The following is a 24,111-nucleotide window of genomic DNA, read 5'->3' on the forward strand; positions in this document are numbered from 1 at the left end:
CCACCCTTCTACACCACCGGGTCAGACTCAGTGCCAGATGCCCTGCCACCGTGGCTCACACCTGGTCGGTCGTCCCTGCCAACAGTTTCCAGGATGGTAAACTTATTATTCAGGGGAATGGCTACCGGGGTGCTCTGCACTACCTGTCTGCTCACCTTCGCTTTCCCCCCTCTGACTGTAACCCAATGACCTGCTTCCGACCCCTAGGAGTGACTACCTCCCTGTAGCTCTCATCTATAACTGCCTCATTCTCCCTTACGAGTCGAAGGTCATCCAGCTGCTGCTCCAGATTCCTTACACAGTCTTCCATATCGCCCAGCCGCATGCACTTCTGGCAGATGTGACTCTGCGGCTACCCCTCTCCTTCACCTCTTTGCATTGGCTATCTACCTAGTACGCTTTCAATCCCATCATCTGAAACATCTGATGTCTATCTCTCTCCCCAGAAGCTGCTTGACCAGATGGGTTTCTCCATCTCCAGCATCAGGTTTGTTTTTTTTTATATATAGGAACAGAGAGATGCAAGTTAGTTTTCAATAGAAAGGATGATGCAGGAGGGATTTCTGAACAGTCCATGCACAATTCTAGGTTATTGCTCTTTTGCACTATTTACTCATTTTTGTAACTGATTTTTGTAATGTTTTACACTGCACTGCTGCTGCAAACAATTCATTTCATACCATATGTCAGTGACAATAAATCAAATTCTGATCTATCCAACCTTCATAAATTCATGCTAATTTATGTGTGTCAGATATTTAAGATGCATTATCAATGGAGTGGGGGGTGGGTGGGATTGAAACACTAGAAAACCTGCAGATGCTGGAAATCCAAGCAACACACACACACAAATGCTGGAGGAATTCAGTAGGCCAGGCAGCATCCGTGGAAAAACAGTCAACGTTTTATATAATGAGGGATCTCCGACCGAAACACCGACTTTACCCTTTTCCACAGATACTGCACGGCCTGCTGAGTTCCTCCGGCATTTTGTGTGTTGCTTGAACAAAAAAAAAACTGCGTTGTTAGAAACATAGAAAACCTACAGCACAATACAGGCCTTTCGGCCCACAATGTGATGCAGAACACGTTCTTACTTTAGCAATTACTTAGGGTTACCCATAGCCCTTTATTTTTCTAGGTTCCATGTACCTATCCAGGAGTCTCTTAAAAGACCCTACTGTATCCGCCTCCACCACCGTTGCCGGCAGCCCATTCCACACAGTCACTACTCTCTGCGTAAAAACTTACCCCTGACACCTCCTCTGTACCTACTTCCAGGCACTTTTTGTTACCCTACGGCGGCAATCCAACTTTTGCTTTCGAAGATAAATTGATCTTTAAGCAAATAATTGGTTTACGCTTTCACGTTCTCATTCTTTCTGAAAGGTATCTCGCCGCCCAAAGCTTCGCTGTCTTCGACTAATTCTTGCACTGATAAGCGCTCAACCAGTTTCCGGAAAACTAGCCACTCTTGGGCGATTATTGCGGTCAGGCAATGAGATTGTGAGAGGTATCACGCTTAATGCTGCAAGCCAGCCTCTCCACCCACATGCACTCTCCGGCAGGTCCTAGGCTGGAGCGGCACCAGCGGAAGGAGAGAGGCAGCGTCCCCGCTCGGTACGGCGCCAGGTCTCAGACGGAAAGGAGCGGAGACTCGGAGTTGCAGAGGACAAGGTTAATGGCACAGGTACGTGAGGCAGGTTGGGCTACACGTCATTCCTGTCCGCCGGGGTCCCGTGTTCGTGGGAGGACGTTCAGCCTGTCTGATGAAAGTTGGGGAGTGTCGCGGATCAGCGTTGTCTTCATTCCTCACCGTCGGGGTAGCGCAAACTATTCTTAGTTCGGAGAAAAACTAATGATGATGACGACTGTAAAGTCTGGTGCAAACTGTGACAACTCAACTGCCTCACAGTACTCTTGCCTCTCAGCCAGAAGGCAGTGACTTTTCAAGACATATTCAGGAGACAGCAGCAGGAAATCTCGGCTGTCACTCCCGGCTAGTCCTGGTTCAATCGGACTTCACCGTCCTTTGAAGGAAACCTTAAAAACAAAGCCCTATTTGCGGTCTCAGACAGACCCCTAAACAATCCCCTGACGATGTTTCAAATAGAGAAAATGTGTAAGGTGTTATAGCATCCCCAGCCCGTCAGTTATTACCTCACAACTGACTCCGGTGTCGGGTGAATTTGTTACAAGTTATGTGCCCACTGTTTCCCTTGCAACAGCGACTGCACTTAAAACGTCCCCGGTTGCTGTAAGAGCTCAACGTGTACAGAGCGCGTATTTCACTTTTTAATTTTTTTTTCCTATGGATACGGACTTCTCGGAGGTAGTTCAGAGAAGTTCCGGTGCAATTTCAGCATTTTGCCATCAATTCTTTAGATGCATTGTTTTGTGAAACACGTCAGTGTCACTGAAGGAGCGAGCGATATTATTTTACAACACACATCAATGCAGCAGGCCAGGCAGCATCTCTAGGAAGAGGTACAGTCGACGTTTCGGGCCGAGACCCTTCGTCAGGACTAACTGAAGGAAGAGCTAGTAAGAGATTTGAAAGTGGGAGGGGGAGGGGGAGGGGGAGATCCGAAATGATAGGAGAAGACAGGAGGGGGAGGAAACGTCGACTGTACCTCTTTCTAGAGATGCTGCCTGGCCTGCTGCGTTCACCAGCAACTTCGATGTGTGTTGCTTGAATTTCCAGCATCTGCAGAATTCCTCGTATTTACGTTTTTAAATATTATTTTACATTTGTTTTTGCCTTCTTTTTAACAGACAACTTGGATTTAAAGAGGTAGTGTCTCTTTGTATTCTCCACTCCAAAATAAGGGACTTCATCAACACCATGGCTTTCTGGACATTATTTCATCCAAGTTTATGCCTGCTTTTGCTACTGTCCACCAGACCAGTGTCCACAAGAGAGGGGTCAGAAAAGGAACATGTGAAAGAAATAATGCGAGCAGCCCCGTTGATTGATGGGTATGTTGTCCATTGCACCTAACCTCCTTTTCCAATGTTCTGACGAGACCTCTGTTAATGTTCAGAGGTGAAAGGTGAAAAAAAAATTGGAAAAGTGCCGTGCAAAGGGATTGAACTAGAAGAATACACACTCAGAGTTAAGGACCAGCATCTTTCTGTGAGGGTGAAAGACAAAGATGACATGGGATTTTGTAAATTTAGTCAAGTAGAAAAAGGAAGTACATGTAATAGTCAGGAAGCTGAACAGGAACAAGGCCCCTCATGAATATAGAAAAAGGGAGGAAAGAACAAGGAATTAGCATGGTTAAAAAGAATCATGAAAATGCCATTGTTAAGTAGAATGAAGGGGAATCTCAAAACATTTAATATACATACTGAAAGCAAGGTGTTAGGTCAACAAAGAGCGGGTCCACTCAAGAATTAAGAATGGAATTTATGCCTGGAGCCAGAGGGGGAAGACTTTGCATTAGTACACACCAAAGAAAATTTATTTATTTACAGTGGATTCTCGATAATTGGGACTGAATGGAACATTTTGCCCTAATTAAGCAGCTGCCCCAATTAAACAAATTAGAACACTACCACAACTACTACAGTATTAGTATTTATTCTTGATAGTTATTGACAGAGGAATTCATCCAGTGGGCGCAAAGAACAAAATCAGCGCAGACACCTAGTGCAGATAATGGACAAAGTTGAGAAAATCTGCCGATGCTGCAAGTCCAAGCAACACACACAAAATACTGGAGGAACTCAGCAGGTCAGGCAGCATCTATGGAAAAGAATAAACTGTCACCGTTTCGGGCAGAGTCCCTTCATCAGGACTGGAAAAAAATGATGAGAAGTTAGAGCAAGAAGGTGGGGGTTGCTCAAACTTATCTTTCTTTCCAGTCTTGATGAAGGGTTTCGGCCTGAAGCTTTGACTGTTTATTCTATTCCATTGACCCTACCTGGCCTGCTGAGTTCCTCCAGCATTTTGTGTGTATTGCAGATAATGGACTGCCTTCATACAATGCTGTCAATGATTTCATTCTCCAAATCTTCATTTTCATTGTAACACTCAAGATGATTATTTATATCTTCAAACTCTTTATAGTTCCTAACTTGTTGAAGGAGTGAAATCATTTAATTTTCACTCCTGGCCATTTCTGACATCTCCAAGCCTCAATGTTCGAAACCGCAATGAGCTAACAGTTTGGAATTGTTTTGCTGCTCATTTCTCACCAACTATCAGTGACAAAAATCACTGCTTTTTGAACACAAACATACACAGCTACAATATTTTAAAACTGTTCACTTTAAGTACGAAGTAGATAGAATCTAAGGGCCACAAAGTGCACATGACGGATGCTAGTTAGAACCTTTCCAACAACCCGTTCCTGTCCGAATTAAGTGACATTGTGTCCCAAATAGATGAAGGGAATCCCTGCAATTTTCTTGATTAGTTTTTGTTCTTTAAGAGTTGTCCCAAACAAGCAACTGCCCTGATTAACCAATGGCCCAATTAACCAGAATCCACTGTGTTTATTTATTTAGAGATACCGTTCAGAACAGGCCCTTCTGGGCTAATGAGCCGTACTGCCCAGCAACACACCTATTTAACCCCAGCCTAATCACAAGACTATTTACATTGACCAATTAATCTACTAATTGAGATGTCTTTGAACTATGGGAGGGAACCGCGCAGTAACAGAGAGAATATACAGGCTTCTTACAGATGGCACTGGAACTGAATTCCAAGCTGCAACACTCCAAGCTACAATAGTGTTGTGCTAGCCACTATGCTACTGTGATGTCTTAAAAGACTAGAACAATGATAAGATCGGGGGATGTAGATGATCTATGTTCTAGGGTATGTTGATACTAAGAAGGAGGAGGTGTTGAGACTCATAGAAACAAACAAGGTGCAAATGGAGCAGCCATTGTAGGAGTGAGCAGTGTTAGAGTGGTCAGACTTTGGCTCAACAGGCTTAAGCGAGAACAGGTGAGGGCTCTAAGTAAGTTTCTGGTGATTTATCTTTGTCTTATAGTACATAGCCAGTGTAGTGAGAGTGGGTCTAGAGTTATTGGTGTGTTCTTTGTGTGAGATGTGGGAACTTTGGGAGTCCTCCAGTTTTCCTGAAAGCTACATTTGTATGAAGTGCTCCTTGGGGACCAGGATAAGGAACTGGAGCTGCAGCTGGATGACCTTTGGCTCATATGGGAGAATGAGAAAGTGATGAGTAGGAGCTTCAAGGAGGTCGTCACCCCTAGGTTACAGGAGGCTTGTTCTGAGTTTACAGTCAGGAAAAGGGAAGGGAGTAGGTAGCCAGTGCAGAGTAGTGTTGTGTCATTCCCCTCAATAATAAGTATTTCATTTTTTGGGGGGAGTCAGCCTACTGAGGGAAGCCACAGCGACTGATTCACAGGCACTGTGTCTGACTCTGTGGCTCAGAAGGGAAGAGGGGAGGAGTGCACTGGTGATAGGGGATTCCATGTAGTTAGACGAGTAGATAGGAGATTCTGTGGGCGTGAAAAAGACATCCATATAGTACATTGCCTCCCTGGTACCAGGGTCAGGGATGTCTCAGAGTCTACACTGTTCTAACAGGGGATGGTCAGTAGCTATATTGGTATCAACAACATAGATAGGAAAAGGGAGGAGGTCCTGAAGAGAGAATATAGGGAGCTAGGTAGAAAGCTGAAAAGCAGAACCTCAAGGGTACTGCAGCTGACATTTCTTGAGATCAAACAGTTGTTTTTGAATAAGATGTCTTTTGTTCATAAACGGGAGCCAATCTTCAGTTCCTAATGTAAATTGAAAGCAGTAATCATCTTGAAGTTGACAAAAACATAGCTTTGCAAGCAATCACTGTGTATAGCACAGGATGATCACCATAGAACAGGTCTTATTGCTGAAGACGTGCAGTATAAGACAAACATTTAGTTAATTGAGCATGTTTCAAAACAGACAACATTGGCTAAGTTTTTTAATTCAAGGAAACTTGCAGACCAGATAGTAATATCATTTACCATATCGATAACTGATCAATTAATAGATTGGAAGGTTTATGTACTCAGGGAAGTCAGCTTTACTGCATTAATTGTGGGTATCAAGGATCTGTGAATCCAAGGAACTTTTAGACAGTTTGTGTAAAAAGGGTATCTGAGGAAAATCATATCACCCAAGTGGCAAAGAAGCAATGTAAATGTAGTTCAGGTTTATTTGAAATGGTGTAAGGAACATCAAGGAGCATGAAAAAGGCATGGAGTGAAGTTCCTTTGCATTCGATTTCTGTGACAGATGACTGGTTTGTAATTTAATAAGATAGAAATCCTCTAAGTTTTAAAAGTGTGTTAAGAATGTTGTTTGGATTTAAATGTGTATCACTGAAAATAAATTAATTGTGTTTTAGACTATTTTGTTAGCTGGATGTATCTTATCCTTGGAAAGGAGGGGAAACCCATGAGTTAACCAGTGGGTATCGGCAGTTAAATTTGCTGTGGAGAATAACCAAGGAAGTGAACTAGCTTTTGGAAATTGGGTAGTTACAGAATAACCATCTCTCCTTGAGAGAGGATACCCATAGCTATCTAAATCAAATAGGGCTTAAAGTCTTTGTACGCATTTAGAGCTTGATGATCAGCAAACCCAATGCCATCACAGTAGATGGACTACATCTCAGGATTATCGAAGAGGCGGCTAAAGAGATACTTGAGGCATTAGCAATGGTCTTTCAAGAACCACTAGACCCTGGAATGGTTCTTGAGGACCAAAAAATTGCAAGTGTCACGCCACTCTTCAAGAAGGGAGGGAAGCAGAAGAGAGGAAATTATAGGCCAATTAGCCTGAGCTCAGTGGTTGGGAAGATATTGGTTTCCATTATTAAGGATGAGATTTCAGGGTACTTGGAGGCATATGATAAAATAGGCTGAAGTCAGTCCTTGAAGGGAAGTCTTGCTTGACAAGTCTTTTGGAATTTGTCAAGGAAATAACAAGCAGGATAGACAAACAAGAGTCAGTGGATGTTGTTGATAAGGTGCCACTCTTGAGGCTGCTTAACCAGATAAGAGCCCATGTATTACAGGAGAGATAATAGCATGGGTAGAAAGTTGGCCAATAAAGGCCACTCTTTGCCTCTTACCAGTTGGCCAACTTTCTGGTTAGCTGCTGGTGACTAGTCAGTGCTGGGACCACTTCTTTTCATGTTATATGTCAATGATTGGAATGACGGAGTGAATAGTTCCAAATAATATCAGAGAATGTATACAATATACAACCTGAAATTCTTGTTCTTCACAGATGTCCATGAGAACAGAGGAGTTCCCCGAAGTATGAGTGACAGTAAAAACTTTAGAGCCCCAAAACCCCCCTACTCCCCCCTCCTACACACGAGCAGCGGCAAAGCAATGACCCACCCCTGTCCCACTTACTTCAGCAAAAATAAAGTATCACCACCCTCCATCCACCAAGCAAACAATAGCAAGGCTTCCAAGAAAGACCATGATCTGCAGTACAACAAAAATTAATCGTTCAACCTGACAATTCGACATTACACTGGCTCTCTCTCTCCCCCCAAAAAAGGGACAGAGAGATGTTCCCCTTTCACAGCGAGAGGGGAGACCAACAAAGGCAAACAACTCGCTGATTAAGGTGTTAAAGATTGCCGTGATGTTTTTTATTTCTGAGCTCTCTGACTCCAGAGTCAGCAACAAACTCTCCCTCATCAACGGGAGAAAAGGAGAGCGTGTGCAATTCGTTGAGGACAGAGCCTCTGACAGCTGATCTGCTGTTCCCAATGTTTCGTTTTCTCCCATGCTATCTCAGTCGGTGGCATCGGCATAGAATCAGCTAGTCCCCAGGGTCGTGAAGCCTCAGAGCCCCAAAGGTGCGCTTGTCTTCTAGGTGGCGTCCTTGGGGTCGTGAACTCCTGGGAGTCGGTCCCACCGCCACAAAGAATCAAAGTTTAGAGGAAAATTAATTAGAGGAAGTTTCAGTGAATTAAATATTGGATGTCAGACAGGCATTGTGACAAATTTGTGATAGTAGTGGAGTAAAGAAAAATTGTGCTGATGCAGAGCTGGGTGTCATCCATGTATCCATAGAGTCTGACACTTCTCGAGTGATCTTGCCAAGTAACAATATGCAGCCCGAGAAAGAGGTGGGATGAAGGAATGATCCTCATATGGGCAGAGCGGGAAGAGCCATCATTACACCAGATTTTCCAGCTGAGATGCAACACATTGGAACCAGGCAAGATCAGTGAAAGTTAGTGGATGAGATCGCCATCTGTATAATATCACAGAGATAAAATAATGTATTGCTTAAGAAATAATTGATTGCCATGATGAGAGTTGATGGTGACAAAATAGTGGCAATTAATGTGGTTAAGCTAGAATCAAAGTGATTAAACTACCTCGAATGAGCTGACTATCATTTGTTATTGTCCATAGCCACAATGATTTAGCACTCCAGCTAAGAAAGTACTTTAGCAACAACCTGACTGCAGTTGATCTGAATACTCTGACCAAGACCCGTACAAATGTTAACAAATTGAAAGAAGGAAATGTGGGAGCTCAGGTATGTTTTCTCAGTTTTCTTTTCTGCTCTTCCTTTTCCCATTGCTTCCTCATCAAGAGTAGTCTGGGAGACTTTTCTGCAAATTAATGGAAAAATTTACCTATTTATTGAGCTACAGTGCAGTATAGGCCTGTCCAGCCCTTCGAGCTGCGCTGCCCAGCGAACTCTGATTTAATCCTAGCCTAATCACGGGACAATTTACAACATCCAATGAACCTACTGATTAGTACGTCTTTGGACTGTGGGAGGAAACCAGAGCACCCAGAGGAAACCCACACAGTCACTGGGAGAACGTACAAACTCCTTATGGACAGCTGTGGGATTTAAACCCTGGTTGCTGGTACTGTAAAGTGTTGTGCTAACCACTACACTACCATGCCGCTCTAGTTGAAATGACCAGGAGAGTATAGTGAATATTCATAATAAATGTTACCTTGATCATTTTGAAATGACAGGGTGCTTTGGTTTGATATGATAGCTTACAGCTATGGGTTGATTAAAATGAACACAATCTTGGAACAATGTGCAGCGGATTCTGCTTAACTGGGCCAATAGTTAATTGGGACAGCTGTTTATTTGGAACAACTCCTAAAGGGCAAAAACTAATTGAGAAAATAGCCGGCGTTCTCTTTGTTTACTCGAGACAACATGCTGTTCAGTTGGGACAAGAGACTGTTATCGAATAGATTCTAATTAGCGTTAGTCGTGTGCACTTGCGTGACTTTCAGGCACAACACTGCTTGCTACTCTGTGTTAGAGTGACCAATTTTTAAATAGCGTCACTTGTGTGTGCTTGTGTTCAAACAACAGTGATTTTTGTTAGTGATAGTTGGTGAATAATAAGTAGTAAGACAATTCAGAATTTTTAGCTCACTGCAGTTCCAAACATTCAGGCTTGGAGATGCCAGAAACAGCCAAGAGTGAAAATGAAACAATTTCACTACTTCAAGCAACACACATCAAAGTTGCTGGTGAATGCAGCAGGTCAGGCAGCATCTATAGGAAGAGGTACAGTCGACGTTTCAGGTCGAGACCCTTTGTCAGAACTAACTGAAGGAAGAGTTAGTAAGAGATTTGAAAGTGGGAGGGGGAGGGGGAGATCCAAAATGATAGGAGAAGACAGGAGGGGGAGGGATGGAGCCAAGAGCTGGACAGGTGATTGGCAAAAGGGATACGAGAGGATCATGGGACAGGAGGCCCAGAGAGAAGGAAAAAGGGGGAGGGGGGGAAACCAGAGGATGGGCAAGGGGTATAGTGAGAGGGACAGAGGGAGAAAAAGGAGAGAGAGAGAAAGAATGTGTGTATATAAATAGATAACAGATGGGATATGAGGGGGAGGTGGGGCATTAGTGGAAGTTAGAGAAGTCAATGATCATGCCATCAGGCTGGAGGCTACCCAGATGGACTATAAGGTGTTGTTCCTCCAACCTGAGTGTGGCTTCATCTTTACAGTAGAGGAGGCCGTGAATAGACATGTCAGAATGGGAGTGGGATGTGGAATTAAAATGTGTGGCCACTGGGAGATCCTGCTTTCTCTGGCCTATGCTCTGTCCGCCATGGGGAACGTAATCCTTGCTCGGCTTGGAGGTTATAATTTGATCACAGCAGTTGACAACTTTCACCGAATATTTCCACACTGAATTGCCGACACACTTTTCCTTGTCAAGGGTAAGGCAGTAGAAGTGATCTCAGAACTTTCTGTGGATGTAGACTCTGATTGAGAGACCTCTTCTCCCCACCTCTCTTCCTTCGCCCCTCTTCCCCTGCCTTTCAGCGAATTTCCTTGCATATATGTCAATCATTTTTATTTCTGCAGAGATGCTATTCCCCAAGGAAGGGAGCCACTCTATTACCCCCATCTGGAAACAATACATTGGAGCAGACACTATAAAGTTCAGGAAAAGTCCTCCATGCTGCTGAGCCATTTGCATTTATGACAGTAATTTAGGTAGAGTTGAACTTAAAAAGAACCGAGCTGACAGCAAATCATCGTTAGCTGGGTCGGCACAACAATGTGGGCTGAAGGGCCTGTACTGCGCTGTACTATTCTATATTCTAACTGCCAGTTACCTACTCAGTTGACTTACATTGCAAACATTGGTGGATTTTCCTTGCATGCATTGATGCCCTGAACTAGCATGATTTACCTGACAAGTGTTCATGAGCTGTGAAGGTGCCAGTGATTACTTTTTTATCAATTTATAAAGAAACTGAGCACAGTAAGTCATTCAGCATATTTTTGTTTTTAAGTCATCACTTTAAATCCAATTATTCATGTGAGGGTCTGGACACCATTTATAAAAATCCTTCATTTTTGTGTCATACCCATTTTCAGCAGCACAAAGTTTTTCATCCTTAAGTACACTATGATATGTATCTTAAAAGGAAAGGGAAGTTTATTAGCTTAAGTTATGCTGCCTCTTTACACTGACTCTTGGGATTTTTTTTTGTATCTGATCATGCGACTGAGTTATTCAAAATCTTAAACTAGCATATCATCAAGTGTAGTTTTGGTATAATTTCCCATTTGGTCTCAAAGTAGAAGTAACACGCATAAAATGCTGGAGGAACTCAGCAAGCCAGGCAGCATCTATGGAAAAAAAAAAGTACAGTCGATGTTTCTGGCCAAGACCCTTCTGCAGGACTCCAGCAGTGTTTGTTTTTAGTATCCACCTTGAGCTTTACTGAAAGATTTGTAGTGTCTTTGATATGGAAGGAAGAGAGGATGTAGGGGAGAGTTAAAGGTTGCTCCTGGTCATATTTCACATCACCTGGCAATCCAATCTGTAAAATTTCCTGGAGTGGGGAAGACCTTGGTGTGGATAGCAGGAGACAAAATACACAGACATATTTAGATGTTTAATCAGCTCATATTCAAGTCAATTATTCATATTAGTCTGAATCACTTGAGGTACTTAATGAATACTTTGCTTCAGTATTCACTACGGAAAAGGATCTTGGCGATGGTAGGGATGACTTGCAGTGGACTGAAAAGCTTGAGCATGTAGATATTAAGAAAGAGGATGTGCTGGAGCTTTTGGAAAGCATCAAGTTAGATAAGTCACTGGGACTGGATGGGATGTACCCCAGGCTACTGTGGGGAGCAAGGGAGGAGATTGCTGAGACTCTGGCGATGATCTTTGCATCATCAGTGAGGATAGGAGAGGTTCCGGAGGATTGGAGGGTTGCAGATGTTGTTCACTTATTCAAGAAAGGGAGTAGGGATATCCCAGGAAATTATAGGCCAGTGAGTCTTACTTCAGTGGTTGGTAAGTTGATGGAGACGATCCTGAGAGGCAGGATTTATGAATATTTGGAGAGTCATAATATGACTAGGAATAGCCAGCATGGTTTTGTCAAAGGCAGGTCATGCCTAATGAGCCTGATTGAATTTTTTGAGGATGTGTCTAAGCACAATGATGAAGGTAGAGCCGTAGATGTAGTGTATATGGATTTCAGCAAGGCATTTGATAAGGTACCCATGCAAGGCTTATTGAAAAAGTAAGGAGGCATGGGATCCAAGGGGGCATTGCTTTGTAGATCCAGAACTGGCTTGCCCACAGAAGGCAAAGAGTGGTTGTAGACAGGTCATATTCTGCATGGAGGCTGGTGACCAGTGGTGTGCCTCAGGGATCTGTTCTGGGACCCTTATTCTTTGTGATTTTTATAAATGACCTGGATGAGGAAGTGGAGGGATGGGTTAATAAATTTGCTGATGACACAAAGGTTGGGTCTGTTGTGGATAGTGTGGAGGGCTGTCAGAGGTTACAACAGGACATTGATAGGATGCAAAACTGGGCTGAGAAGTGGCAGATGGAGTTCAACCCAGATAAGTGTGAGGTGGTTCATTTTGGTAGGTCAAATACGATGGCAGAATAGTATTAATGGTAAGACTCTTGGCAGTGTGGAGAATCAGAGGGATCTTGGGGTCTGAGTTCTTAGGACACTCAAAGCTACTACGCAGGTTGACTCTGTGGTTAAGAAGGCATACGGTGCATTAGCCTTCATCAATCATGGGATTGAATTTAAGAGCCAAGAGGTAATGTTGCTGCTATATAGGACCCTGGTCAGACCCCACTTGGAGTACTGTGCTCAATTCTGGTCGCCTCACTATAGGAAGGACGTGGAAACCATAGAAAGGGTGCAGATGAGATTTACAAGGATGTTGCCTGGATTGTGGAGCATGCCTTATGAGAATAAGTTGAGTGAACTCGGCTTTTTCTCCTTGGAGCGACGTAGGATAAGAGGTAACTTTATAGAGGTGTACAAGATTGTGAGAGGCATTGATCGTGTGGATAGTCAGAGGCTTTTCCCCAGGGCTGAAATGGCTAGCACAAGAGAGCATAGTTTTAAGGTGCTTGGAAGTAGGTACAGAGGAGATGTCACGGGTAAGGTTTTTATGCAGAGAGTGGTGAGTGCGTGGAATGGGCTGCCGGCAGCAGTGGTGGAGGCGGAAATGATAGGGTCTTTTAAAAGCCTCCTGGATGGCTACATAGAGCTTAGAAAAATAGAGGGCTGTGGGTAAAGCCTAGGTAGTTCTAAGGTAGGGACATGTTTGGCACAGCTTTGTGGGCCAAAGGGCTTGTATTGTGCTGTATGTTTTCTATGTTTCTACAAGTGTACTCTTACAGGGAGCTTTCTTTTGCACACAGTAGAAAAATAAGTTCCACTTTTCTGTTGCTCTATGTTTGTTAATTGTGAACAGCATTCATGCAGTATATAAAATAACTACAATGAGGCATCATGTTCCTTTACAGTTGTGGTCTGCATATGTCCTATGCTCCTCCCAGAATAAGGATGCAGTTCGCTTAACCCTGGAACAAATCGATGTCATCAAACGGATGTGCAGGAAGTATCCAGAATTTGAATTTGTCACATCTTCAGAAGGTACCCGTTAGGATCATGTCAATGTGGCTCATGTGGATCTTTAACATTTCTGAATATATGCAAATGATGAAGAGTATTGATGTCAGCTTATTCTCTTGATTTAATCTAGCCTTGAACAACACTAAAAAGATAGCCTGTCTGATCAGTATTGAAGGAGGACACTCAATTGACAGCAGTTTGGCAACCTTAAGAATGTTTTATGAACTTGGAGTACGTTCGATGTCCTTGACCCACAATTGCCACACACCCTGGTAAATATGCAAAATATTTATGGGACGAGTTATAAGTTTTCTGAGTCTAAAGAATTATCAGCGTGAGGATCTGGAGCTGTACTATTGTACTCCTGTTTCAGAATTGTGCAATCTCAGAATTAAACGTGGTACCTTGCAGAATATAGGTGAAGCGCCTTCAACCAAAGGTACCTTGATTCATAATGAATGTGAATTCATTTCCATTTATTTGAAAGTTGATTTGAATAAATATTACTGTTAGTTTAGCGAGCTGATCATTTTAATGTTTCATGAACCAGAAAGGATAGCATGGAAGAAAGAGAGCAACTGCCCTGTATCTGGTATAACTCGTGAAACAAACTTGCTGATATTAAGTCATGATTAAATTGAACCCTATAGTCTCCAAAGTTATCACAGTCTCAACCCATTGACTTAAACTGCTTCTATTAATGCATAAAATTTAGCTATCTAAATCTGGAGACTGGCAACAATTGAACCATTTATTCTAACTCGTATTGTATTCCAAAAGCCAGTAATACATTATTGCTTGTTCAGAGGGTGTGTACTGGATGTTCTTCCTGATTAGGAGTGGATTAGTGAAATTAAATACTTGTGTTAAATTTCTCATCAGCATTAGTGAATTTAGGACTGCTGTCAGATTCCAGTTTTGCTGTTTGGTGCCTGAGGTATGGGCAAATGATGAGGATACGTGGAAACCTGTTAACTCTAAATGGGGATTGATTTACTGCCTAATTTACTTTTCACACATTAATGGAAACTAAACAAACCTTGTCCTGTACCTCTACCCGAGGGACCAATCACTGTTTTTAAGTTTTGGTACTTCTCCCCAAAGAAAGTCACATGGAATCATAAGGTGGTTGTTTTCACTTGCACTGAGGGTTGAAAGTGAATGAGATTTATTACTACCTACTTACATAATGTGAATTTTGTAGTTTTTTGGCAGCAGTGCAAAGATATACAGTAAAATCACTCTACAGTAAATTACAATAAATAAATAAATTAGTGCCCCCCCCCACCAAAAAAAAAGGAATAGTGAGGTAATTTTCATGGACCTTTCAGATATATGACGAAGGAGACACACTATCTGCTGGATTGGTACTTGGTTTTGGCCTGAATAAAAATCAAAATGGCATCCTGACCATAAAAATAAGTAGTTAATAGAGAAAAAGATTCTGCTGATGTTCTTGAAAGTAAAGACTGACAATTCATTCCAAACTCATAAAATCTCCATACTTAGCTAGATAATTTCCTTTTAATTAACAAATGGTGTTTCATGCATATTGGTAAGTCACTGTGTCAAGTGGCTGTGAGGCTGTAATAGTGTCCTAATCTTGCTAGATGTATCTCCAGGGCTATGCCAGATATGGACAAATTCGCCAGTTTCTTACATTCTTTTCCTTCTGGTTTATAAAGCACAAAACTGATCAACTCATTAACTACAAAAATAAATACTCTCCCTCACACTCCATATTAAAGTTGCCAATCAAACTATTGTGCTATATCTAAACAAAAACAGTGGCTGCTTGAAATCAGAATAAAAGCAGAATAAAGAGGACCTTCAGTGGTGAAAGCAAAAGAGTTAATGTTTCACACAATGAAATTACAACAGACAATAATTATATATGAGTCAGTAGCTTGACCAACCAATCATAATCTCTGACACCTCCCTCCTTTTTCTCAATCTCTCTGTCTCCATCTCTGGAAACAAACTGTCAGATATCTTTTATATACCCACTGTTTCCTACGATTATCTCGACTGTTGCTCTTCCCACCCTATCTCCTATAAAAATGCTGTTCCCTTTTCTCAGTTTCTTCACCTCTGCCACGTCTGTTTCCAGGACGTGGCTTTCTGTTCCAGGACATCAGAGATGTTCACCTTCCTTTAAAGAATGAGGTTTCTTTCCCTCCACTATTTATGCTGACCTCACCCGCATCTCCTCCATTTCCTGTACATCTATGCTCAACCTATCTTGGCACCTCTTAACCACCTCTTGTCCTTAACTACCGCCTCATCGGCCTCCACATCCAACACATTATCCTTCCCAACTTCTGCCATCTCTAAAGGGACCCTACCACTAAACATCTTTGCCTCCCCCCACCGCCCCTCCCCTCCCCGTTTTCCATAGGGATCACTCCCTCCACAATTCCCTGGTCCATTTGTCCCTCCCCAGTTGTATCCCTTCCAGCACTTCTCCCTGCAGAGTGCTACATTCACCTTCTCCCTCGCCTTCAGGGCCCCAAACAGCCCTTCTAGATGAGGTACCACTTCACCTCTGAACCTGCTCGGGTCATCTGTTGTGTCTGGTGCTCCGGATGTGGCCTTCTCCATATTGGCGAGACCTGTCGTGAATTGGGGGACCGGTTTGACGAGCATCTTTGCGCCATCTGCCGGGAAGTAGGACTTCCAGGTGGCCAAACATTTGAGTTCTGATTCCTATTCTCATTCTGACGTGTCACTCCACGGCCTCCTCTTGTGCCAAGATGAGGCCACCCACTGGGCGGACGAGTAGCACCTTATATTCTGTCTGACACTCTTCAACTGAATGGCATGAATATTGATTTCTCCTTCCAATTTAAAAAAAACTCTGCCTCACCTTTCCCTCTTCTTCTATTCCTGACTCTGACCTTTTACCTCTTCTCACCTGCCTATCACTCCCCCCTGGGTCCCCTCCTCCCCTTTTTCCATGGTCTACTCTCCTGTCCTATCAGCTTCCTCCTTCAGCCCTTGACCTTTCCACCCAGCTGGCTTCACCTGTCTCCTTCCTGGTAATCAATCTCAAATATTATTTCTACACTTTTGGAAGAGCACCTCTATTCAGTCTGCAAGGGTGACCCTGAGATTCTAGTTGTCCTATCACTTCAGTTCTCTATAGCATTCTCACACTTTCCTCTTTGCCCGTGGTCTCCAACATATCTCTACCAGTGACCAACATAAGTGTGAACTATAATTTTCATTTTCCATCTGGGCACATCACAACTCTTAAGCTTTAATGTTGTAGCCATTTCTGTTTTCTTTCTCTCTCCCTCTCTCCCTCTCTCCACAGATGTCGAATGTCAAAGTAAATTAATTATCAAAGTCATCTTGAGTTTAATTTCTCTTGCATACTCTTCCCTGTCTCTTGCATACTATAAGCCTACTGACTCTCACAGCTATCTGGACTATTCCTGTTCTCACCTTGTATCTTGTAAAAATGCCATCCCCTTCTCGCAATTCCTCCATCTCCACTGCATCTGCTCTCAGGATGAGGCTTTTCATTCCAGGACGAAGGAGATGTCCTCCTTTTTTAAAGAAAGGGCCTTCCCTTCCTCCACTATCAACTCTGCTCTTAAACGCATCTCCCCCGTTTCACGTACATCTGCTCTCACTCCATCCTCCCGCCACCCCACGAGGAATAGGGTTCCCCTGGTTCTCACCTACCACCCCACCAGCCTCGGGTCCAACATATAATTCTCCGTAACTTCCACCACCTCCAACGGGATCCCACCACTAAGCACATCTTTCCCTCCCCCACCCCCCGCTTTCCGCAGGGATCGCTCCCTACGCGACTCCCTTGTCCATTCGTTCCCCCCATCCCTCCCCACCGATCTCCCTCCTGGCACTTATCCTTGTAAATGGAACAAGTACTACGCATGCCCTTACACTTCCTCCCTCACTATCATTCAGGGCCCCAGACAATCCTTCCAGGTGAGGCGACACTTCATCTGTGAGTCGGCTGGGGTGATATACTGCGTCCGGTGCTCCCGATGCGGCCTTCTATATATTGGTGAGACCTGACGCAGACTGGGAGATCGTTTCGCTGAACACCTACGCTCTGTCTGCCAGAGAAAACAGGATCTCCCAGTGGCTACACATTTTAATTCCATGTCCCATTCCCATACTGGTATGTCTATCCACGGCCTCCTCTACTGTAAAGATGAAGCCACACTCAGGTTGGAGGAACAACACCTTATATTCCGTCTGGGTAGCCTCCAGCCTGATGGCATGAACATTGATTTCTCAAACTTCCGCTAATGCCCCACCTCCCCCTCGTACCCCATCCGTTATTTATTTATATACACACATTCTTTCTCTCACTCTCCTTTTTCTCCCTCTGCCCCTCTCACTATACCCCTTGCCCATCCTCTGGGTTCCCCCCCCCTTTTTCTTCTCCCTGGGCCTCCTGTCCCATGATCCTCTCATATCCCCTTTGCCAATCACCTGTCCAGCTCTTGGCTCCATCCCTCCCCCTCCTGTCTTCTCCTATCATTTTGGATCTTCCCCTCCCCCTCCAACTTTCAAATATCTTACTATCTCTTCCTTCAGTTAGTCCTGACGAAGGGTCTGGCCCGAAATGTCGACTGTACCTCTTCCTAGAGATGCTGCCTGGTCTGCTGCGTTCACCAGCAACTTTTATGTGTATTGCATGAGATTCATTTTCTTGCAGAATTTACAGGAAGGTAAAGAAATTTAATAGAATTTATGAAAAACTATACATAAAGACTGACAACCAATGTGCAAAAGAAGACAAATAGTGCAACTTAAAATTAAAAAAAGTGATTGTTCTTCTCCCTTCCAATTTTCTCTTTTTTTTCCCCCTTTCCTCATTCTAATTATCGTAATTTTCATCTTGACAAGCTTAGTCTGCACCCTACCACAGAGACCCCTTACTTACTCTTCACCTTCCTCTGTAAAGATTAAAACGTATTTGTTATTTCATTTTTCCATTTCTTATGGAGGATATTTGCCAACTCTTTTACTCTCTTCCTGGATGCTGTCCAAACCACTGATGGCTTCTAACAATGATTGCCATTTCAATGGACCATATAATGTAGGGAAATGTCCCATGACACTTCTCAGAAACACAAGGAAAAAGTGAGATCCCGGCATCCAAAGAAGGTTCTATAATGAGTGACTGAGAATTTGGCCAATGAGGTTGATAGATGAAGAGCCAAAGGGGTGAGGGAGTGGCTTTCGATGATAAAGGGGGAAATGTGGGTGTTTATGCACAAATCTAAGAAATTACAGTTTGGCTTATTGATTGCGAGAAGCTGAAAGACAACATAGCTGCAAATGTCTCCCTCTTTAACTTCACACAGGATGTCTGTGTCTTTAACTTCACGCATGTCTGACCATAAACAGGGAGGGCATTAAAGATTTTGATGCTCTTTATCTGAAACCTGATCTTAATACAATGGAACAGTGTTTAGGAATATATACAGTATGTATACTCATTGAAAAATCAGAATTCATCTCAGACGTGAAGGTGGAACTCTCTCTTTATAGTCTGCTTGAAATGCCTTAGAATATGTTGTTATGACTTCATGCATTTAATGCTAGATAGACAGATCGCCATATTTATTTTAGAAATATGCAGAAATCTTTCACGGTGTTGACTATATTTTAGATGTTAACTCTTAGTCTGAATTTAAAGCACAATATTTACTTTTTCAGGGCGAAAAGTGCAGTAATTAGTCGTGCTAACATTTATGACATAAACACGAATTTAACACAGTTTGGTCAGGTAAGATTTATGTTTTGAATAGACGTTTATGTTCTGGCATTCTTGAGCAGAGATGATTTCACTATTATATATTCCCCCCTGTGAGCAGCCCGTGTTAACTCCGGTACCCCCGTTTTGTAAGAGTCATAATATTTTCTGCATTCTGTATCAAGCAGTAAGGACGATATGCCAGAGGGAGGAAGTTCCCATTCCTGGCAATTATAAAACTAGATTGATTACACTGTGTATATTCTCCAATGCCATGCTCTTGTAAGGAAATCTATACATTAGACACATTTTGGAGAAAGGCAGGCAAATGATGTTGATTACGATGTATTTCAGTTACAGTGAAACTTGAATATCCTTGAGATTGTGTACTTTGGGGGGAGGGGGAGAAAAGGCCCACGCAGAGATATTATGAGATCCAGTTATTTGTTTTAGAGCTCTACAATCAGAGGGTGCTGAATTAATATTAAGTTCAAAGTTCAAGATACAAAATTCATTTCCAGAACACAAGTGTAAAGGAGAATGTAATACAGTAATTGTTTCTTTGGATTCAATGCAGCACATATAAAACAGAATAATAATTTATAAATGCAATAAATGTAAATACATAAGATAGCTTTACATCAATTGTATGTCCATAAAGTGACACTGGGCACAGGAGTGTTTGCTTGTAAAGTGACTGATAGGAAATGATAAAGTCGTGGTGGTGTGGAGGGGTGGTCAGTGGTAGAGATGCTGGTCAGCCTTACTGTTTGGGGAAAGTAACTGTTTTTGAGTCTGTAGGTCCTGGTGGATGCTACGTCATCTCCTCCTGATGGGAGTGGGACAAACAGTCCATGGGGGGGGGGGTGGGTTCCTTCATGATGTTACTGGCCCTTTTCTAGCACCTTTTTGTATAGATGGCCTTGAAGCCTGGTAGGCAGGTGCTGGCAATGCATTGAGCATTTAAAAGAATTATGTTGAAAACATTTATATTTAACCACCATAAACACAATGTGGTAATTGTAAGCAATGAATTGTAAAGAAATGAACACAATTGAAGGGGAGAGTGATTGGAATGATCTTTACTCTGATTAAACAGATGGATTGAAATTTATTTAATTCCTACAAGTTTTACACTTACGTGTTGTCTGTTTTTACTTCAAGTTCGTATGGAGAAACCCCTTCCTCCCTTCTCCAGTCCTCGTACTTCTTCCTCCTCTTCCCCCTTTCCCTCACCTACTTCATCTAACTTCTCACCTTTCTTTCCAGTCCTGCTGAAGGGTCTCGGCCCAAAACGTCTACTGCTTACTCTTTCCCATAGATGATTGTGCTCTGAGTTTGGTTAGTGCTTGTAAGCAAAGTTATCATTCTTAATCAAGGAACACTTAAACTTTAACTTCATTCATCATGATATAAAATTCTGGGCAGTTACTGTATAATTATACAGTAATAGTGTCTATTTACATTCATTAGCTTTCAGTACATTTAGTTATGAAAACAAGAAACACTCTGAGTGGAGCCAAAATATACAAGAGCCATCTATCCCACATGATGATATGCATTAATATTCCAAATCTTTCTGTTGTACTCACTCATAACTCATTATTCCTTGAATTGCTGAAAACTACTCGAACAGCAAACCCCTGGACTCAGCATTAAACCAGCTGTTTACTCTGCTTGAAGACTCCGTGCATGGTACAAGGTAAATGTCACAGCTCCTACTGTATGTCTATGATGAAGGGAAGTTGGTAGGGGGTGGCAACGGAGAGATTCTCCTTAAGTAACACCCAGAAGTAAGTACAGATAGATCACCTCGTTAAACACACTTACAAGTGTCCTAACCTAGTGTGTACCTGGCTCTTGGCATTGATTTGGGTGGTGTTGTTTTTGGACCCTTCGCCTCCCATTAACTTCAACACTTGTGGTACCGTTGTTATTTCATTACTAATAGATTCTAGAAGTTCCTTTAACTAATGTCAGGCCAGCTAGTCAGTAGTTCCCCACTCTTTTTCTTCTCTCTCCCCCCCCTCCCCCTCTCTCCCCCCCTCTCCCCCTCTCTCCCCCCCTCTCCCCCTCTCTCTCCCCCCCTCTCTCTCCCCCTCTCTCTCCCCCCTCTCTCTCCCCCTCTCTCTCCCCCCTCTCTCTCCCCCCTCTCTCCCCCCCTCTCTCTCCCCCCTCTCTCTCCCCTCTCTCTCCCCCTCTCCCTCTCCCCCCTCTCCCTCTCCCCCTCTCCCCCCTCTCCCTCTCCCCCCTCTCCCTCTCCCCCCCTCTCCCTCTCCCCCTCTCCCTCTCCCCCCTCTCCCTCTCCCCCCTCCCCCCCTCTCCCTCTCCCCCCCTCTCCCTCTCCCCCCCTCTCCCTCTCCCCCCCTCTCCCTCTCCCCCTCTCCCTCTCCCCCTCTCCCTCTCCCCCCTCTCCCTCTCCCCCCTCTCCCTCTCCCCCTCTCCCTCTCCCCCTCTCCCTCTCCCCCCCTCCCTCTCCCCCTCTCCTCCCGCCTCCTCTCCTCTCCCCCTCTCCCCCTCTCCTCTTCCCCTTCCCTTCCTCCCCCTCTCCCCCTCTCTCCCCCCAATGATTGTTCATTAGTTCAATCAATAGAGATTTAGTTGATGAATTTTCCTATATATTTTACCCTCTTACATGTAAGTGTCTCTGTAGCAACTTTATTACCCCTTCTGTTCTTCTATTCCATCTACACCTTACGTGAAAATGGTGTAACCAGGAAGTAGAGATGCCAGTCCTGTTTCACTGTAAGCTTTCGTTCATCAATCGGTTCCTTACAAGAATTGAGCACCACATTAAAACTGCCATGTTCCAGTGACCAATACTGTAATTTCGGTGAAACTGAAGTCTTGTCTTGCCCCACCCCACAACCTTTCCCTGAAAACTTGCGTCACTCTGTAGGTGCCTCAACTGTCCAAAAGGCGACAGCTGGAATTTATGATGACCTGAACCACCAGGTTCAATTTCCTGCTTTGCAAGATTGTCCCAGAAAGAGTGGTGTTTACGTGTTCCACTTTGTAAATGTTTCTTTGTGTTCCTTTCCGATTATTCATTATGTAGCACTGCAAGCAGCAAGTCAATATAAGTATAACATATTTTATGTTATTTCTCAGCCAGTATTTGAAGCATATTGAAATACTTGTAAAAAAGTTAGAGGTATTGGAATTTAAATGAATTAGAGTTTGTTCAAGTTTAATGGTCATTCAGCCACACACAGTATTAGAGCCAAACAAAATAGCATTTACCTGGAGCCAGGGTTCAATACACAGTACCAACTGTCACACACAGCGAACAACACACAGCATGTAAAATTATGATAGCAGAAAAACATAGTTACTAAATATATAAAAAAAGATAACAAATGCTAATAATACATACAATATTGCTTACAATTTTGTTCTGACGTAGACAAAGATCAGTTCTGTATTATAATCTAAAATACCTTATTTGGAAAAGTGTTGAGATTATTAAGGAGAACATTAAACTTTCTTCCATGAATGTTTGTGCTAAAATTAAACAACATTTGTACTTTTAGCCTGGAGTGAGGAAGCCACTGGTGTGATATATTGTCAAATCAGGTGCACTACCAATACTATATTAAGGAGGTAATGGGGAAGGATACAACTAGTGCTCGGATTTAGATTCTGAATTGGAGAAAGGCCAGTTTTGATGGCATCAGGAAGGACCTGGGAGGTGAGGATGGGTTCGGTTGTTTTCCGGGAAAGGGATGTGGGAGGCTCTTCAAAGTGAGATTTTGCAAGTACAGCGATTATAAGCTCCTGTAAGAATAAAAGCTAAGGCTAACAGGTTTAGGGAACCTTGGTTTTTGTGGGATATTGAGGCTCTGGTTATGGAGGAGGTAGTGCAGAACAGGTATAGGCAGGCAGGAACAAATGAGGCACTTGAGGAGTATAAGAAATGCAAGGATATTCAATATTCAGGAGGGATAGACATGAAGGAAGGGGAGGTGGGGTGGCGTTGCTGGTTAAAGAAGAGATTAACGCAATAGAAAGGAAGGACATAAGCCGGGAAGATGTGGAATCGATATGGGTAGAGCTGCGTAACACTAAGGGGCAGAAGACGCTGGTGGGAGTTGTGTACAGGCCACCTAACAGTAGTAGTGAGGTCGGAGATGGTATTAAACAGGAAATTAGAAATGTGTGCGATAAAGGAACAGCAGTTATAATGGGTGACTTCAATCTACATGTAGACTGGGTGAACCAAATTGGTAAAGGTGCTGAGGAAGAGGATTTCTTGGAATGTATGCGGGATGGTTTTTTGAACCAACATGTCGAGGAACCAACTAGAGAGCAGGCTATTCTGGACTGGGTTTTGAGCAATGAGGAAGGGTTAATTAGCGATCTTGTCGTGAGAGGCCCCTTGGGTAAGAGTGACCATAATATGGTGGAATTCTTCATTAACATGGAGAGTGACATAGTTAATTCAGAAACAAAGGTTCTGAACTTAAAGAGGGGTAACTTTGAAGGTATGAGACGTGAATTAGCTAAGATAGACTGGCAAATGACACTTAAAGGATTGACGGTGGATATGCAATGGCAAGCATTTAAAGGTTGCATGGATGAACTACAACAATTGTTCGTCCCAGTTTGGCAAAAGAATAAATCAAGGAAGGTAGTGCACCCGTGGCTGACAAGAGAAATTAGGGATAGTATCAATTCCAAAGAAGAAGCATACAAATTAGCCAGAGAAAGTGGCTCACCTGAGGACTGGGAGAAATTCAGAGTTCAGCAGAGGAGGACAAAGGGCTTAATTAGGAAGGGGAAAAAAGATTATGAGAGAAAACTGGCAGGGAACATAAAAACGGACTGTAAAAGCTTTTATAGATATGTAAAAAGGAAAAGACTGGTAAAGACAAACGTAGGTCCCCTGCAGACAGAAACAGGTGAATTGATTATGGGGAGCAAGGACATGGCAGACCAATTGAATAATTAATTTGGTTCTATCTTC

General features: G+C 43.1%; 1 protein-coding gene across 2 annotated transcripts in view; it reads left to right on the top strand.

The window, feature by feature from the left end:
* Nucleotides 1–24,111, top strand: part of dpep2 (dipeptidase 2) — a 105,457-nt gene that overhangs the window by 50,809 nt on the left and 30,537 nt on the right. For both annotated transcript variants that reach the window (XM_063066832.1, XM_063066831.1), the window contains exons 4-9: nt 1,390–1,690; nt 2,776–2,979; nt 8,413–8,539; nt 13,297–13,426; nt 13,536–13,677; nt 19,109–19,178. In XM_063066832.1, coding sequence (XP_062922902.1) covers nt 2,846–2,979; nt 8,413–8,539; nt 13,297–13,426; nt 13,536–13,677; nt 19,109–19,178 — 603 coding nt within the window. In that variant the 5' untranslated portion in view covers nt 1,390–1,690; nt 2,776–2,845. The remainder of the gene's footprint in view (nt 1–1,389; nt 1,691–2,775; nt 2,980–8,412; nt 8,540–13,296; nt 13,427–13,535; nt 13,678–19,108; nt 19,179–24,111) is intronic.

Source organism: Mobula hypostoma, chromosome 14 (assembly GCF_963921235.1).
Source record: "Mobula hypostoma chromosome 14, sMobHyp1.1, whole genome shotgun sequence".
Taxonomy (NCBI): Eukaryota; Metazoa; Chordata; class Chondrichthyes; order Myliobatiformes; family Myliobatidae; genus Mobula; species Mobula hypostoma.